Genomic DNA, 17,174 nt, shown 5'->3' on the forward strand with positions numbered 1-17,174 from the left:
TGATATGAGAATAAGGAAAAGCAGCGGTGCAAGGACTGTACCCTGAGGTACAGAGCTTTTAACTGCACTTGGACTAGATTTTATATGGTTGACCGTTACTCGCTGAGTCCTGTTTGACAGAAAACTGAGTATACAGCGTCCTACTTTACCGGTTATTCCCATTGACTTCATTTTGTGTGCTATCACGCCATGGTCACATTTATCGAAAGCCTTTGCAAAGTCCGTGTATATCACATCAGCATTCTGTTTTTATTCTAATGCTTCAGTGACTTTGTCATAGATACCTGGTTGATACCTGGTTGATGGGGTTCTGGGAGTTCTTCTACTCCCCAAGCCCGGCCCAATGCCAGGCTCGACTTGTGAGTTTGGTCCACCAGGCTGTTGCTTGGAGCGGCCCGCAGGGCCACGTACCCGCCACAGCCCGGCTGATCTGGAACTTCTCTTAGAAAACAGTCCAGTTTTCTCTTGAAGATGTCCACGGTTGTTCCGGCAATATTTCATATAGTCGCTGGGAGGACGTTGAACAACCGCGGACCTCTGATGTTTATACAGTGCTCTCTGATTGTGCCTATGGCACCTCTGCTCTTCACTGGTTCAATCTTGCATTTTCTTCCATATCGTTCACTCCAGTACATTGTTATTTTACTGTGTAGATTTGGGACCTGACCCTCCAGTATTTTCCATGTGTATATTATTTGGTATCTCTCTCGTCTCCTTTCTAGAGACGAGAGAGATACCAATACCTTTTTTTCTCCTTTATCTCGTCTATGCGTTGCCGTATATGTTCTCTATATTCCCTCTATTTCAGCAATCTCTCCTGCTCTGAAGGGGGAAGCGAGTACTGAGCAGTACTCGAGACGGGACAACACAAGTGACTTGAGAGTAACAACCATTGTGATGGGATCCCTGGATTTGAAAGTTCTTGTAATCCATCTGATCATTTTTCTGGCTGACGCGATATTTGCTTGGTTATACTCCCTAAATGTTAGATCGTCGGACATCATTAGTAATCACCTAATTGTACTCACCTAATTGTGCTTGCGGGGGTTGAGCTTTGGCTCTTTGGTCCCGCCTCTCAACTGTCAATCAACTGGTGTACAGATTCCTGAGCCTACTGGCTCTATCATATCTACATTTGAAACTGTGTATGGAGTCAGCCTCCACCACATCACTTCCTAGTGCATTCCATTTATTAACTACTCTGACACTGAAAAATTCCTTCTAACGTCTCTGTGGCTCATCTGGGTACTAAGTTTTCCACCTGTGTCCCCTTGTTCGTGTCCCACCCGTGCTGAAGAGTTTGTCTTTGTCCACCCTGTCAATTCCCCTGAGAATTTTGTAGGTGGTTATCATGTCTCCCCTTACTCTTCTGTTTTCCAGGGATGTGAGGTTCACTCCTTTAGCCTTTCCTCGTAGCTCAATCCTCTCAGTTCCGGGACGAGCCTGGTGGCATACCGCTGAATCTTCTCTAACTTTGTCTTGTGTTTAACTAGGTATGGACTCCAGGCTGGAGCTGCATCCTCCAGGATTGGTCTTACATAAGTGGTATACAGGGTTCTGAAAGATTCCTTACTCAAGTTTCTGAAGGCAGTTCTTATGTTGGCCAGTCTAGCATATGCCGCTGATGATATTCTTTGATGTGGGCCTCTGGGGACAGGTTCGGTGTGATATCAACTCCCAGATCCTTCTCTCTATTTGACTCTTGCAGGATTTCCCCTACCAGATGATACCTTGTGTTCAGCCTCCTGCTCCCTTCGCCTAATTTCATCACCTTAACACTTTCCCGAGTTGAACTTTAGCAGCCATTTTCTAGACCATTCCTCCAGTTTATCCAGGTCATCCTCTAGTCTCTGTCTATCTTCATCCGTCTTGATTCATCTCATAATTTTTGCATCATCAGCAAACATCGAGAGGAATGAGTCTATACCCTCTGGAAGATCGTTCACATATATTAGAAACAGGATGGGTCCAAGTACTGAGCCCTGTGGGACCTCCGCTGGTGACATCTCGCCACTCTGATGTCTCCCCCCTCACCGTTACTCGCTGTTTCCTGTTGCTTAAGTACTCCCTTATCCACTGGAGCACCTTCCCTTTTACTCCTGCCTGTTGCTCCAACTTTTTTAACAGCCTTTTATGGGGTACTGTGTCAAAGGCTTTTTGGCATTCCAGGAAAATGCAGTCGGCCCACCCTTCTCTTTCCTGCCTAATTTCGTTGCCTGGTCATAAAATTCTATTAACCTGTGAGGCAACGATTTACCATCCCTGAACCCATGGTTGGTGGTGCGTTACAAAGTTATTTCCCTCCAGATGCTCTACGAGCCTTTTCCTCACGATCTTCTCCAGCACCTTGCATGGTATACAAGTTAAGGAAACTGGCCTGTAATTCAGTGCTTCTTGCCTGTCACCCTTTTTGTATATTGGGACCATGTTAGCTGTCTTCCAACTTTCTGGTAAGTCTCCTGTTTCCAGTGACCTGTTATACACCATAGAGAGTGGCACACTTAGTGCTTCTGCACCTTCCTTTAGTATCCATGGTGAGATTCTATCAGGCCCAACAGCCTTTGTCACATCCAGCTCCAGCAGACACCTTTTGACCTCATCACTGGTGAGGTCAAATTCCTCCAAGGTTGCTTGGTTTGCCGCCTCCTCATTTAGTGCAGGGCTTCTCCTTGTTCTATTGTGAAGACCTCCTGGAATCTCTTGCCGAGTTCTTCACACACCTCCTTGTCATTCTCTGTGTATTTGTTCTCCCCTATCTGCAGCTTCATCACTTGTTCCTTCACTGCTGTTTTCCTCCTGATGTGGCTGTGGAGCAGCTTTGGTTGGGTCTTGGCTTTACTCGCAATGTCATTTTCAAACTGTCTCTCTGCTTCCCTCCTCACTCTGATGTACTCATTTCTGGCCCTCTGGTATCTCTCCCTGCTCTCTGGTGTTCTGTTATTTCTGTAGTTTCTCCATGTTCGTTTACTCAGTTGTTTTGCTACCTTACATTCCTGGTTGAACCATGGCTTTTTCTGTTGTTTTTCGTTTTCTCCTTTTGGACGGGGATAAACCTGTCTGCAGCTTCCTGGCACTTTTGGGTGACAAAATCCATCATGATCTGCACATTCTTGTCTCTAAGTTCTGTTTCCCATGGTATTCCCCTGAGGAAGTTCCTCATCTTGTCATATTTTCCTCTTCGGTAATTCAGTCTTTTCCCCTCCACTCCCATCCTTGGATAGGTTATCCCTACCTCCACCACGTACTCAAAGGTCAGTACACTGTGGTCACTCATTCCTATGGGGGCTTCAACTTTGACTTCCCTTATTTCTGACTCATTCAGGGTGAATATCAAGTCGAGTCTAGCTGGTTCATCATTGCCTCTCACTCTTGTGGGTTCCTTGACATGCTGGCTCAGAAAATTCCTTGTTGCCACTTCCAAGAGTTTAGCTCGCCACGCATCTGCACCACCATGTGGGTCCCCATTCTCCCAGTCTATCTTTCCATGGTTGAAATCACCCATGATTAAGAGTCTTGAGCCATTCCTGCAGGCAACTGAAGCTGCTCTCTCTATTATATTAATGGTTGCCATGTTGTTCCTATCAAACTCCTGTCTAGGTCTTCTGTCATTTAGGGGAGGGTTGTAAATGACTGCCACTATTATCTTAGGTCCACCCATTGTTATAGTACAAGTAGCTCAAGTAGCTGTGAGAGGCACGATCTTCCCGCTAGAAATCCATGTTGGCCTGGGTTGTGAAGGTCATTGGTCTCCATGAAATTGGTGACCTGACTCCTAATCACTCTCTCAAACACTTTTATTATGTGCGATGTTAGTGCAACTGGTCTATAACTCTTTGCCAATGCTTTGCTCCCTCCCTTGTGTAGAGGGGGTATGTCTGCTACTTTAAGTGCATCTGGTATCTCCCCCGTGTCCAAGCTCTTCCTCTACACTATACCGAGTGCCTGTGCTACCGGCACTTTGCATTTCTTTATAAATATTGAATTCCATGAGTCTGGACCTGGGACCGAGTGCATGGGCATGTTTTCAATTCTCTTTCAAAATTTAGTGCACTCGTGTTGATATCAGTTATATTTACAGGGGTTTGAATATCCCGCATAAAGAAATTGTCTGGATCTTCCACTTTCATGTTCAGTAGCTATAGTTCAAACCCTATGGGGGGCCCCCATAGGGTTTCCCATGGCCCTTTGTTTTGGTATCACGCTAAGGATAGCCCAGGCAGGGTACTTTCGAACCGGCGCCCCAAAACTACCGAGCAAACTTCTAAAGCTGAACCCCCGGGATGTGTCCACTCATGGGGGCTAAGCAGGAAGTACCACCAAGATGAATGATGATGAAGATAGACTGAGACTACAGGACGACCTGGACAAACTGGAGGAATGGTCTTGAAAATGGCTACTAAAGTTCAATTCAGGAAAGTGTAAAATGTTGAAATTAGGCGAAGGGAGCAGAAGGCTGAACACAAGGTGCCATCTGGGAGGTGAAATCCTGCAAGAGACAAATAGAAAGGTCTGGGGGTTGATATCACACCAAACTTGTCCCCAGAGCCCCACACCAAAAGGATATCATCAACGGCATATGCTAGGTTGACCCACGTAAGAACTGCCTTTAGAAACTTGTGTAAGGAATCATTAACCACCGTGCTGCGCGGAGTTTATTGTGAATTTCCCCCGGTGCACATGAAATAAAGTGTTCCCAAAAAATTGTTTTTCTTCATAAAATGATAAATTCCCTTCCCTGAACATGTATTTGGACATGAACATTTGGAATACCAAATTCCACTTACTTTGGCTGTGAGGACGTGGACAAGGTGCGCTGTGACGTCATCAGGGCCTGGTCGCCCGTGCGTGAACAGCCCAGACACGGTCGCGTGGGCCATTCAAGCACCGGGCGTTGCCACAAATATATTTTCAATTATTTGTTTTATGTATTTCCAATGCGGTTTTATTTGTTTTTGTTTTCATATATGATGCATATTTGTGTCCTTTACAATATGTATACAGTAGAACGTTCATAATGTTCCATGGAACTGTGATACATGTGTCAGTAATGTGTCCACAATAAATGCTTATTGTCGCAATATTACCTGTTAAAATTTTACTAAAATTACAATATGTACAGTTTCACACACTTTTTACACAGTAACACAATGTATTACACACTCAGTACTTCGGAAGTGAGTAATAGTCAACGAAGTAGCCCATGGTACACAGCGCGACTTCGCTCCCAGTGCACCAGGTACAGATAAATTTTCGCTTCCTGTTTCTTCATTCTGTGTGTTTGCAAATAACGCACTCACGTACACTCTTGTCTTTAGTACTTGTAGGTTGTATGTAGCCAAGCTTGTAAAGCATAAGGTAGTACTGAAAAGATTATAGGAAAAGATCAATTTGTAAGGTAAGTCTTGAAAGGATCGCTTTGTATGGTCCCACACAGAAAGAGATTCAGCCAGCCTCAAAGAGTGTCCGTCAGTTAGGAAGAGATTCAGGTATTCTTGAAAATATCTATGGAAAACACCACCATGGAAGCTGCTAACACTGTTAATCTATGCTATTTGTATTAGATGCATCATCACTGAATGCAGAAAACGATTCATCTACAGTATGTATCATCTAAATAAATTGTAGATAGCATAGGATTGCAAGGGTGACGCTCCGAGCTACAACTGGATACACCCGCTGTATCGTCCTCATAGGTGCTGTATCACTTACATCTGACCTTTGTGTTAGGTCCTCATTGCGCCTGGCTTGACCAATATTATGACCCCTTATACTGTATTATTCAAAAAATAAGGTTTGAATTTCACCGACAGAGCGTTATCTTTAAACACCGCATCGGACAGGTGTTTGGGAGCATTGGTCACAAAACCCCATTCAAGGGACCAGGCAGATGTGAACGCATCAAGCGAGGGCTCTGGAAGGCACCAAGGCACCGAACCCCAAAAAATTCGAGGAGGAAGCCGGCAATGCAGTAACCGACGCAAGGCCCACAGGGGTCGAACCCAGTGGTCGCGAGAGAGGCAGAAAGGACAGCCCTGAAGAAACCAGTACAGGTGCCAAGCCAAACCTGTCCCAGCGGGTAAACCAGCATGGCAAAGTTCAGACACCTACACAACTACTCGAGCAACCTTCGGGTGACCCGGAACCCCCTCAGAAACAGCTGAAGGCATAACTGCAGTTGCAGCAATGCCGCAGTAGGGAGACAAATGAACGCAGTTCGAGCGTCCCAAATAAGGCCCAGCCAAGTCCAAACCAGGGACGGAACCAAATGGGACTTCCGCCAGTTCACCAGGAACCCGAACCTGGCGAGCTGGGAAAGAACCAGACCAAGGAAGCCGGACCTTGGACAGAGTAGTCATCCAAAAAGAGGGGCAAGGAATCCAGCAGTTCAGACGGGACAAGTCTAGAATGAACCGAAGATGCGTACAATCCCATTTCGGCACCAGAAACAAGCAGGAAACCCACTTGAGAGACGAGGTTGTTTCGGCAACGCCCAAGCACACCCAGTTCAGGATGACCTGATGGAGTGAAGGGGAAGAAGCCTGCCCCGCAGCACCGAACCTTCAAATGGTGAAGCCGCCTAACGCCACCACAAGCCAGAAGACACGACCCAAAACGCCCATGAATCATGGGACTAAACACCGCCCGACATGCAGAGCAAGCACTGCGCCGACCAGACGACGACGGCTCCAAAGCTGGCACCAATGTCCCACCACACCTTGTTCCCCCTCTTATTTTTCACTCCCCCTTTCTCAAACCAACAAAATCATTAGAGAAAGGGGGAGTGAAAAATAAGAAGAGGGGGAACAAGTTCCTGAAGAGGGCATACACCAACATAGTAAGATCAAAGATACTGGAGTTAAGTGATATAATACAGCTGCAGACACCAGACATTGTTGCACTTACGGAGACAAAACTTGAAGATGCTATTTTAAATGAGGTCATATTCCCAAGGGGCTACTCAATTTGCAGACGGGACAGAAAAATCAGGAAAGGCGGTGGCGTTGCTATGCTGGTGAAAGAACACCTAAAGGTGAAGGAAATAATGACTGCCAATCCACAAGAAGTTGACATAATAGCACTAGAGATCTGCCATGAGGATGATAAACTAATGATCATAAATGCATATAGTCCACCGCTAAGCAGCACATGGTCAAAGGAGGAGCTAGATAGTAAACGAGAAGGTCTTATAACAATAATGAGAGAGATCATAGCGAGAGCGGATAACGATAGTTCACGACTGTTGATAGTCAGCGACTTCAACTTGAAATCCATAGACTGGGAAGCATATGAAGCTAAAACAGAAGATTTTGGACCTGTAAATTTGTAGACCTCATCCTGGAAACATTCTTGTATCAACATGTTAAACAAGCTACGAGGATGAGGGAAGGGGACGTTCCCTCCGTGCTAGATATGATATTTACCAGGAAGGAGGAAGAAATATTTGACATTCAGTACCTTCCTCCCTTGGGTAAAAGTGACCATGTCTTTTGGGAATAAAGTATGCAATGCATTATAATCTGGAAGAAAATATGACGGTCGATGCAATAGAAAAACCTGACTTTAGGAGAGGACATTATGGCAACCTTAGAAAAAATTTATTGAGTATAATTGGACAGACTTGTTGCTAGGCAAGGAAGTGAATGAGATGTATGTCAAGTTTTGTGAAATATATAACAAAGGCACAAAAAAATTTATACTAAACAGAGAAGCAGAACTAGGAAACAGGATTGGTTCAACAGAAAGTGCGAGAGGGCCAGAGACCAAAAGACACAAAAATGGAACCAATACAGGAAGAGGCCAAACCCCCAAACATACCAGCGATACAAAGATGCGAGAAACAACTACACGGCAGTGAGGAGAGTGGCAGAAAGAAATTTTGAAAAAGGGATTGCAGACAAATGTAAACAGAACCAGGTCTATACTATAAATTCATAAACAACAAATTGCAGGTAAAGGATAATATTCAGAGGTTGAAAATGGGAAATAGATTCACGGAAAATGAAAAGGAAATGTGTGAAACATTAAACGAAAAGTTCCAAAATGTGTTTGTACAAAATGAAATCTTCAGGGAACCAGATACAATAAGAATTCCAGAGAACAACATAGAGCACAGAGGTGTCTAGAGACGAAGTGGAAAAAAATGCTCAAGGAGCTAAATAAGAACAAAGCAGTTGGTCCAGATGGAGTTTCACCATGGGTTCTGAGAGAATGTGCACCTGAGCTCAGCATTCCTCTTCAACTGATTTTTCAGGCATCCCTGTTTACAGGAGTTGTAGCTGATGTGTGGAAAAAGGCTAACATAGTTCCAATCTACAAAAGTGGAAGCAGGGAAGACCCCCTTAATTATAGACTGGTATCATTGACAAGTGTAATAGTCAAAATATTGGAAAAAATAATTAAATCTAAATGGGTAGAACACCTGGAGAGAAATGATATAATATCAGACAGGCAGTATGGTTTTCGATCTGGAAGATCCTGTGTATCGAATTTACTCAGTTTCTATGATCGAGCAACAGAGATATTACAGGAAAGAGATGGTTGGGCTGACTGCATCCATCTGGACCTAAAAAAGGCTTTCGACAGAGTTCCACATAAGAGGTTGTTCTGGAAACTGGAAAATATTGGAGGAGTGACAGGTACGCTTCTAACATGGATGAAAAATTTTCTGACTGATAGAAAAATGAGGGCTGTGATCAGAGGCAATGTATCGGACTGGAGAAATGTCACAAGTGGAGTACCACAGGGTTCAGTTCTTGCACCAGTGATGTTTATTGTGTACATAAATGATCTACCAGTTGGTATACAGAATTATATGAACATGTTTGCTGATGATGCTAAGATAATAGGAAGGATAAGAAACTTAGATGATTGTCATGCCCTTCAAGATGACCTGGACAAAATAAGTATATGGAGCACCACTTGGCAAATGGAATTTAATGTTAATAAATGCCATGTTATGGAATGTGGAATAGGAGAACACAGACCCCACACAACCAATATATTATGTGAGAAATCTTTAAAGAATTCTGATAAAGAAAGAGATCTAGGGGTGGTTCTAGATAGAAAACTATCACCTGAGGACCACATAAAGAATATTGTGCGAGGAGCCTATGCCACGCTTTCTAACTTCAGAATTGCTTTTAAATACATGGATGGCGATATACTAAAGAAATTGTTCACAACTTTTGTTAGGCCAAAGCTAGAATATGCAGCGGTTGTGTGGTGCCCATATCTTAAGAAGCACATCAACAAACTTGAAAAGGTGCAAACACATGCTACTAAGTGGCTCCCAGAACTGAAGGGCAAGAGCTACGAGGAGAGGTTAGAGGCATTAAATATGCCAAAACTAAACGACAGAAGAAAAAGAGGTGATATGATCACTACATACAAAATAGTAACAGGAATTGATAAAATCGATAGGGAAGATTTCCTGAGACCTGGAACCTTAAGAACAAGAGGTCATAGATATAAACTAGCTAAACACAGATGCCGAAGAAATATAAGAAAATTCACTTTCGCAAACAGAGTGGTAGACGGTTGGAACAAGTTAGGGGAGAAGGTGGTGGAGGCCAAGACCGTCAGTAGTTTCAAAGCATTATATGACAAAAAGAGCTGGGAAGACCGGACACCACGAGCGTAGCTCTCATCCTGTAACTACACTTAGGTAATTACACTTAGGCAATTACACACAGCAGAAACTCGATGCCTGGCACTACCCCTCTGAGAGGCCTAAGAACGGCCACCCCAGAGCACTCGGCCTCGGCAACTAGCCGAAGCCGCCTGCAAAAACTGAGCAACAGCTCTGTCTGCAAACAGCAACGGACAAAATGGTAACAAAAACCTAAGAGCCAGGGCCCAAGCAGAGTCCAAGGAGAGAGCGAGGATGGCTTGACGACACGTGAGGCGAGAGGCAAAAAATACACACACTGCCTCCTGAATCGTAGAAACCTTTCACCATTCAAGCACACGGGTACAACAAAACCCGTGCTACGCTCCCTGAGAAAAGAAAGGGCATTCTGCCAGCCAGGAAGACTCGGGAACCTCATAAAGCACCCAATACGGGGAAGAACTGAACTCAAAAGAGATCGGATCCATCACAGAGGCGAATCCGGGTCATCTCTAGGTTATCTTGAGGTTGCCTTGAGATGATTTTGGGGCTTAGTGTCCCCGTGGCCCGGTCCTCAACCAGGCCTCCTTTTTTGTTACACAACCCCAGGAAGCAGCCCGTAGCAGCTGTCTAACTCCCAGGTACCTATTTATTGCTAGGTAATAGGAGCATCAAAATGAAAGAAACTCTGCCCATTTGTTTCCGCCTCCACCGGGGATCGAATCCGGAACCTCAGGACTACAAATTCAAAGCGCTATCCACTCAGTTGTCAGGGTCACACAGGCGGTACGAAGGTATCGGTATGCAGCAAGGGCCTCCTGAACCTTCTTCTGGGAAATGTGGGAGGTAGAAAACCCTCCAGAAAGAGGAAACCGAGGAACCCAAAGGAACCCGGAGGCGAATGTGGGGGGAAGCTGACCCCAAATCAAATTCGTACAGGGAAGGGGGATACAAAAAACCCCAAACCCTGAAACAGCAGGTCCCCACAACGAGGGCACCAAAACCCAAGCAGGATCAAAGAATGTCCAAGAACCCCAGGCCGACTCTCCCCCAGCCCCGGGAGCCTCCGAACCAGGTACCGGGGTGGAGCTGTCCTCCATGCCCTCAACCCTTGAAAGAAAGGCAGCAAAGGCAGACTGCAGGGGCTTCCCAGCAGTCTTCCCTGCTGGGAAGACCTAGAAGATTCAGCAGGAGGACTAGGCTCAAATGCCTACATCTCCGTCCCAAATTGGGCAGCCCCCAGAGCCGCCCGAGTCTTATCACCATTTAAACACTGCCCCGACTCTGAAACCCTTAAATGTTTGGGAGCCGGCAGCAGGTGGGGGTGGGGGGTGGAAGAAGGGTGAGCCACACCCACCAGGGAAGGAACTGAAGGCGCGGACTGAACCAAGTTCAAAGTGACCAACGCCCCCAGGTTCAGGTCTCTAAAACCAAAACGGGGCAGCCCTGGGGCATTCGAGCTGGCAACCAAACCTAGCTCATTGCAACAACCTATACCTAATATGCAATGTTAATGCCACCTGACCTCTGAGAAGTTACGAAGAAGAATGGGTAATCTGAAGTACAAGTGGGGAACACATCTCGCAAGACTCCGGGTCGAAGGTGTCGTCGACCCAACTGGCAGCATGAAGGAGGCAAAACAGGCAATAGTCACCCCCCAAGACAAGGATAACGAACAACCCTCGAACTCGCACAAGGCGAGATGGGATTCGGAGGACACGTTCATCGGTCAACCAAGCCTGGTTGGCCCTGGAAAATAGGGCTAGCATCAGGGCTAGCCCTGATAGCATCAGCCCTATTTTTCAGGGCCAGCAAGGGGAAGCATCCCTATGGGAAGACCAAGTAATGGTACTGCAAAGCCAGTTAAGCCCATATGGTAATTTAAATTGACAACAGATATAATAGGGCGAACTGATCCCCTGTGAAGTGTACAAGCACAGGGGCCTAGAGGAGGGCCACCCAAATAATCCAAGGCAGACGAATAGTCAAATCAGGCAGATCCCCTCCTGGCAGGAAGAAACAAAAAGAAAGGAAAACTCCGCAAAAGCACAACAACAACAACAGAGGGACAGAAAACACGGCCGCCATTAGGTAGGTGAGCTGCACAGCACCTTGCGCCTCAGCCAGCAACAAAAACACTCCCTACCCAGAGCCAAACAAAGGTCACAAGACCCCAGCTGACTCCAAGGGTGGGATCAAAGCTGAGCAGCAGTAACCCCTACGGGAGTGAGATCCCAAAGGCCCCAGGGAAGATAACCCTGGAACCCAAGGGTAGTACTTACAGGGTGCTTAGGGAAGGTATTCCTAAGAGAATGCAGCCCCAGTACACTAATTTCTCCTTGCCATCACACCACACTCAGCAGGCGACACCACAAGGGCACAAATTCCTGGCAGGAAATTGAGGCCAGAGTTGACAAATGCCCCAGTCGGCTCCAGTCTACTAACTGGGAAGTGGATTGCCGGGTGGGGAGAGGCAGCGCGAACAAACTGCGTGCCGGGTCAATGATATTTGCTTCTTTCCTTGTTTCTTTTGGTAGGAGTACTGGGTCTCTGTTCGGTCTTAGGTTGCAATTTTCTACCAGGTGTGGTTTGTTTGGGGATGCTTATCTCCCTAGATGCCTAACCCCGGTCAATAGCAAACATGGAAAACTCAAAAAAACAGTGGGGATTTCCTTAGGCCATTGCTCCCTGCGCCTCTCTGAGGGGGGCCAGGTTCTGGCTCGTGGTCCCCGGTAGGCAGAACTCCAATTGACTGAAGATCCAGATTAATATCGCTAATATCAGTCCGATAGTTCCAGGAAGCCGACAGGGTTCCACACAGAAAGAAAACTTAACATATTTCATGAAATAGTATTATTTCTTTATTTCCTATCACTTCACAGTGATAAGTTTGCTATACAGCACTGACGTACACTGAACTTTGTACAGGAGTATTATTAGATTATTATTAGTATTATTAAATATACACCTACAGTATATAAAACAAATAGCAATGAAAAGCAGAATAACTTACCACTTTTTCAATAGTTGGACCAATTTTTCCCTTGCCCTTTTTACCAATACCACCACCTGAAAAATATTAAAAAATTACTTTTCTTACCAAGTAAAAAAAAAACGTTGAATGTAATGAAATGTCATTTTCTGGGTGAGCCCCAGTGACTCTCTGGAGCTGTACCCAGCACGAGCAGAGCACAGCCGTACCCAGCACGAGCAGAGCACAGCCGTACCCAGCACAAGCACAGCCGTACCCAGCATGAGCACAGCTGTACCCAGCATGAGCACAGCCATAGCCAGCACGAGCAGAGCACAGCCGTACCCAGCACGAGCAGAGCACAGCCGTACCCAGCATGAGCACAGCCATAGCCAGCACGAGCAGAGCACAGCCGTACCCAGCACGAGCAGAGCACAGCCGTACCCAGCACAAGCACAGCCGTACCCAGCATGAGCACAGCCATAGCCAGCACGAGCAGAGCACAGCCGTACCCAGCACGAGCAGAGCACAGCCGTACCCAGCACGAGCAGAGCACAGCCGTACCCAGCATGAGCACAGCCATAGCCAGCACGAGCAGAGCACAGCCGTACCCAGCACGAGCAGAGCACAGCCGTACCCAGCACGAGCAGAGCACAGCCGTACCCAGCACAAGCACAGCCGTACCCAGCATGAGCACAGCCATAGCCAGCACGAGCAGAGCACAGCCGTACCCAGCATGAGCACAGCCATAGCCAGCACGAGCAGAGCACAGCCGTACCCAGCACGAGCAGAGCACAGCTGTACCCAGCACAAGCACAGCCGTACCCAGCATGAGCACAGCTGTACCCAGCATGAGCACAGCTGTACCCAGCATGAGCACAGCCGTACCCAGCATGAGCACAGCCGTACCCAGCATGAGCACAGCCATAGCCAGCACGAGCAGAGTCGTACCTCAAGACCGTCAGTAGTTTCAAAGCGTTGTATGACAAAGAGTGCTGGGAAGACGGGACACCACGAGCGTAGCTCTCATCCTGTAACTACACTTAGGTAATTACCTAGCACAAGCACAGCCATACCCAACCCAAGCACAGTTGTACCCAGCACGAGCACAGCAGTAGTTAGCACCAGTACAACAGCAGCCAGCACCAGCTCAGAAACAGCTGAAGCAAACACAGCAGCAGCGAGCACCAGCAAAGCTGATGCAAACATCTAAGAACATCGTGTGTGGAGTGTACAGTTAGAACAAGTGTTAAATTTAAGTCATAGTGTTAGTGTTAAAATTAGGGTTGCAGTAATTTGTGTACAATAGTTTTCATAAACTGTATTGTAGAACTGTAGAAACCCGCTAATCCGGGATCCGCCAATCCGGAAAACTTCCCAATTCGGCAAAAATCGTGGGTGGGTAAAGTTATCTCCCTATCTGGCCAAATGTTCACAGAAGTCGGATTAGTGGATATTTGGCCGGATCAGAAATCTGAGCTGGTTAACTTGCTACCGATGTTACCAAATTCCGAGAATAAGCCAAACAAGTGGTGAATAGTCTGGATCAAAAAGGCAGGCATCAGGCCATACCATATTAATCACATACGGCTGTGGCTCGAGGCATGTGGTGGAGGAAGGGGTGGGGTGGGTGGCTGGTGTCGGGAGAGAGGGGGAGCGTTGGGAGGGACTGCCTGGGGGAATATGGGGGATGTGGAGGGGCCTATACAGAACAGTAATTACCATTAATTTTAGAACAATTCATCACAGTCAAAAACAAAAGAAATAATTATATAATAACAAATATACAAGTTTCCTAAAAACAATTTCCACAGGCTGAAGTTTGCTTAAAAAATAACGAGTTTTTTCCTCCTGGTGACCTACTTAACGTGCCTGCCTGCCCCAAATGGACCAGTCCAGGCCTGGTCAAGCCAAACAGCCCATGTGCTCCAGACTCTCAGCCTGTGCAAATTTTCTGATAAAGAAAGAGATCTAGGGGTGGTTCTAGATAGAAAACTATCACCTGAGGACCACATAAAGAATATTGTGCGAGGAGCCTATGCCACGCTTTCTAACTTCAGAATTGCTTTTAAATACATGGATGGCGATATACTAAAGAAATTGTTCACGATTTTTGTTAAGCCAAAGCTAGAATATGCATCAGTTGTGTGGTGCCCATATCTTAAGAAGCACATCAACAAACTGGAAAAGGTGCAAAGACATGCTACTAAGTGGCTCCCAGAACAGAAGGGCAAGAGCTACGAGGAGAGGTTAGAGGCATTAAATATGCCAAAACTAGAAGACAGAAGAAAAAGAGGTGATATGATCACTACATACAAAATAGTAACAGGAATTGATAAAATCGATAGGGAAAATTTCCTGAGACCTGGAACTTTAAGAACAAGAGGTCATAGATATAAACTAGCTAAACACAGATGCCGAAGAAATATAAGAAAATTCACTTTCGCAAACAGAGTGGTAGACGGTTGGAACAAGTTAGGTGAGAAGGTGGTGGAGGCCAAGACCGTCAGTAGTTTCAAAGCGTTATATGACAAAGGGTGCTGGGAAGACGGGACACCACGAGCGTAGCTCTCATCCTGTAACTACACTTAGGTAATTACTGCTAGGAGGTGAAAGGTTACACCACAGTGCCGCGCCATGAGTGAAACATTTTTTAAATAACTCTTTTGTTTTCATAGTAACTTTGAACATTTTTGGCCAGGACTATGTCTGGTAGCAGCATCAATCATTCTGGAGGTGTTAAGAGGAAGAAGGTTACCCTAACAATTAAAGACAAGTTACGTGTTATACAACTTTGTGAAAGTGGCCGGTCGACTTCAAGTGTTGCCAAGGACTTTAATATAGGCACTAGAACTGTTTTTGATATATGGAAACAAAAAGAGCAATACCTGAAATACATTTCAACCAGAAGGTGCAAGCACTAGCAGAGGGGTGCAGTGGAAGAACTTTAAAGTCATTGAAGAAGGCTTTAAAGAATTCACAGTAATTCTTTGAAGAATTCTTCAAAGTTCTTTGAAGACCTTTGAAGAATTTGAAGAGAAAAACTCTTCACATCTACGGTCAGCAATGAGGAGAATGAAGAAATGAATTTTGAAGGATTTACAGATGAAATCCATGGAATGTTCAGAAATGTTGGCAAAAATTTAGAAAGACAGGATGTGGTTGATTGGCTTGAAAAACATGCTAATGAGACAGAATATGGTGTGATGAGTGAAGAAGAAATTCTCCAGTCTATTACTGGTGAGGTCGACGAAGAGGCGGAGGATGAAGAAGGCAGTGAGGAACCAACACCACAGACAACAAAATACAGTTTACTCATGTCTTCTGTTGACATGTTAATTAATTTTTCATCCAACTGCGCTAATCTAGAAGTTGGAAACATGTATCAGTACCCGAGGCGAACCAAAGAGCTGATCATAAAAGAGGCAATGAACACAGAAGGCAAGCTAAACTTGATTCTTATTTTGCAAGAAAAGCAACCAAAGACCCTTTAACCAGTCAGGCCTCACAGGTAATCCAAGCACCTTCAACCAGTGAGGCCTCACAGGCAAGCCAAGTGCTTTTAACCAGTGAGGCGTCACAGGCAAGCCAAGCACCTTCAATCAGGGAGGCTTCAGCAGCTGGTAGTCAAAACTGACCTTGCCTCATGAACTGTACAGTAATTTTAAGTGTTAATTTTAGTGATGTATTAGAATAGGTTACATAAATTGTCAAGAATTCTTAACTTCAAGATGTGTAGCATCAATCAAAAAGACGAACTACAACATACTAAGTTGAGGCTTCTAGTTGAACATTTTATAATTATATGTGGCAATTCAAATTATGTTGTTTGTGGTATAAAAATAGTTGGAAACGCTGCAACCATTTGATTATCCGGGATTCGAACATCCGGAATACGCCCTTATATGGCCAAAATCGTGACCGGATAAAGTTCTCAATATCCGGCCAAAATGGCCATGGGAGCCGGATAAAAGCTGGTTTAGCCAGATAAAAAATCGGAGCCGGTTAACTTGCTGCCGATGTTAAACTATCCGGACAGTCAGCCAGATAATCATTGAATTGTCCGGATATGAAAGCCATAGGGCGGGCTGTACCGTATTAATCACGTCTGGCTGTGGCTCGAGGCATATGGTGGAGGCGGTGGGGTGGGTGGGTGGTGTCGGGAGAGAGGGGAGCATTGGGAGGGACCACCTGGGAGGATAAGGGGAATGTGGAGGGACCTATACACTACAGTACAGGAATTACCATTAATTTTAGAACAATTTATCATAGCCAAAAACAAAAGAAATACTAGTAATTATGTAACAGAAAATACTATACAAGTTTCCTAAAAACAATTTGCACAGGCTGAAGTTTCCTTCAAAAATAGTTATTTTTTTTTTTTCCTGCTGGCGGCCTACGTAACGTGCTTCCTTGCCCAAAGTGGACCCGTCCACGCCTGGTCAAGTCATGTGCTCTCGACCCTCATGTTATACCACAGTGACGCGCCATTAGTGAAATATTTTTTTAACACTTTCGCGCTCTCGGCGCTCAAAAAAAAAAAATACCCCAGATGCTTTCGGCACTTCGCGCGCCTACGCGGTAAGACCGAAAAAG

At 45.5% G+C, this 17,174-nt stretch overlaps 1 protein-coding gene across 1 annotated transcript in view; it reads right to left on the reverse strand.

Annotated features, from left to right (window-relative positions):
- mRpL54 (mitochondrial ribosomal protein L54) overlaps positions 1 to 17,174 on the reverse strand; it is an 87,662-nt gene that overhangs the window by 37,355 nt on the left and 33,133 nt on the right. Inside the window, exon 2 of the mRNA XM_045748594.2 lies at positions 12,621 to 12,676. Coding sequence (XP_045604550.1) covers positions 12,621 to 12,676 — 56 coding nt within the window. The remainder of the gene's footprint in view (positions 1 to 12,620; positions 12,677 to 17,174) is intronic.

Source organism: Procambarus clarkii, chromosome 2, assembly GCF_040958095.1.
Source record: "Procambarus clarkii isolate CNS0578487 chromosome 2, FALCON_Pclarkii_2.0, whole genome shotgun sequence".
NCBI lineage: Eukaryota > Metazoa > Arthropoda > Malacostraca > Decapoda > Cambaridae > Procambarus > Procambarus clarkii.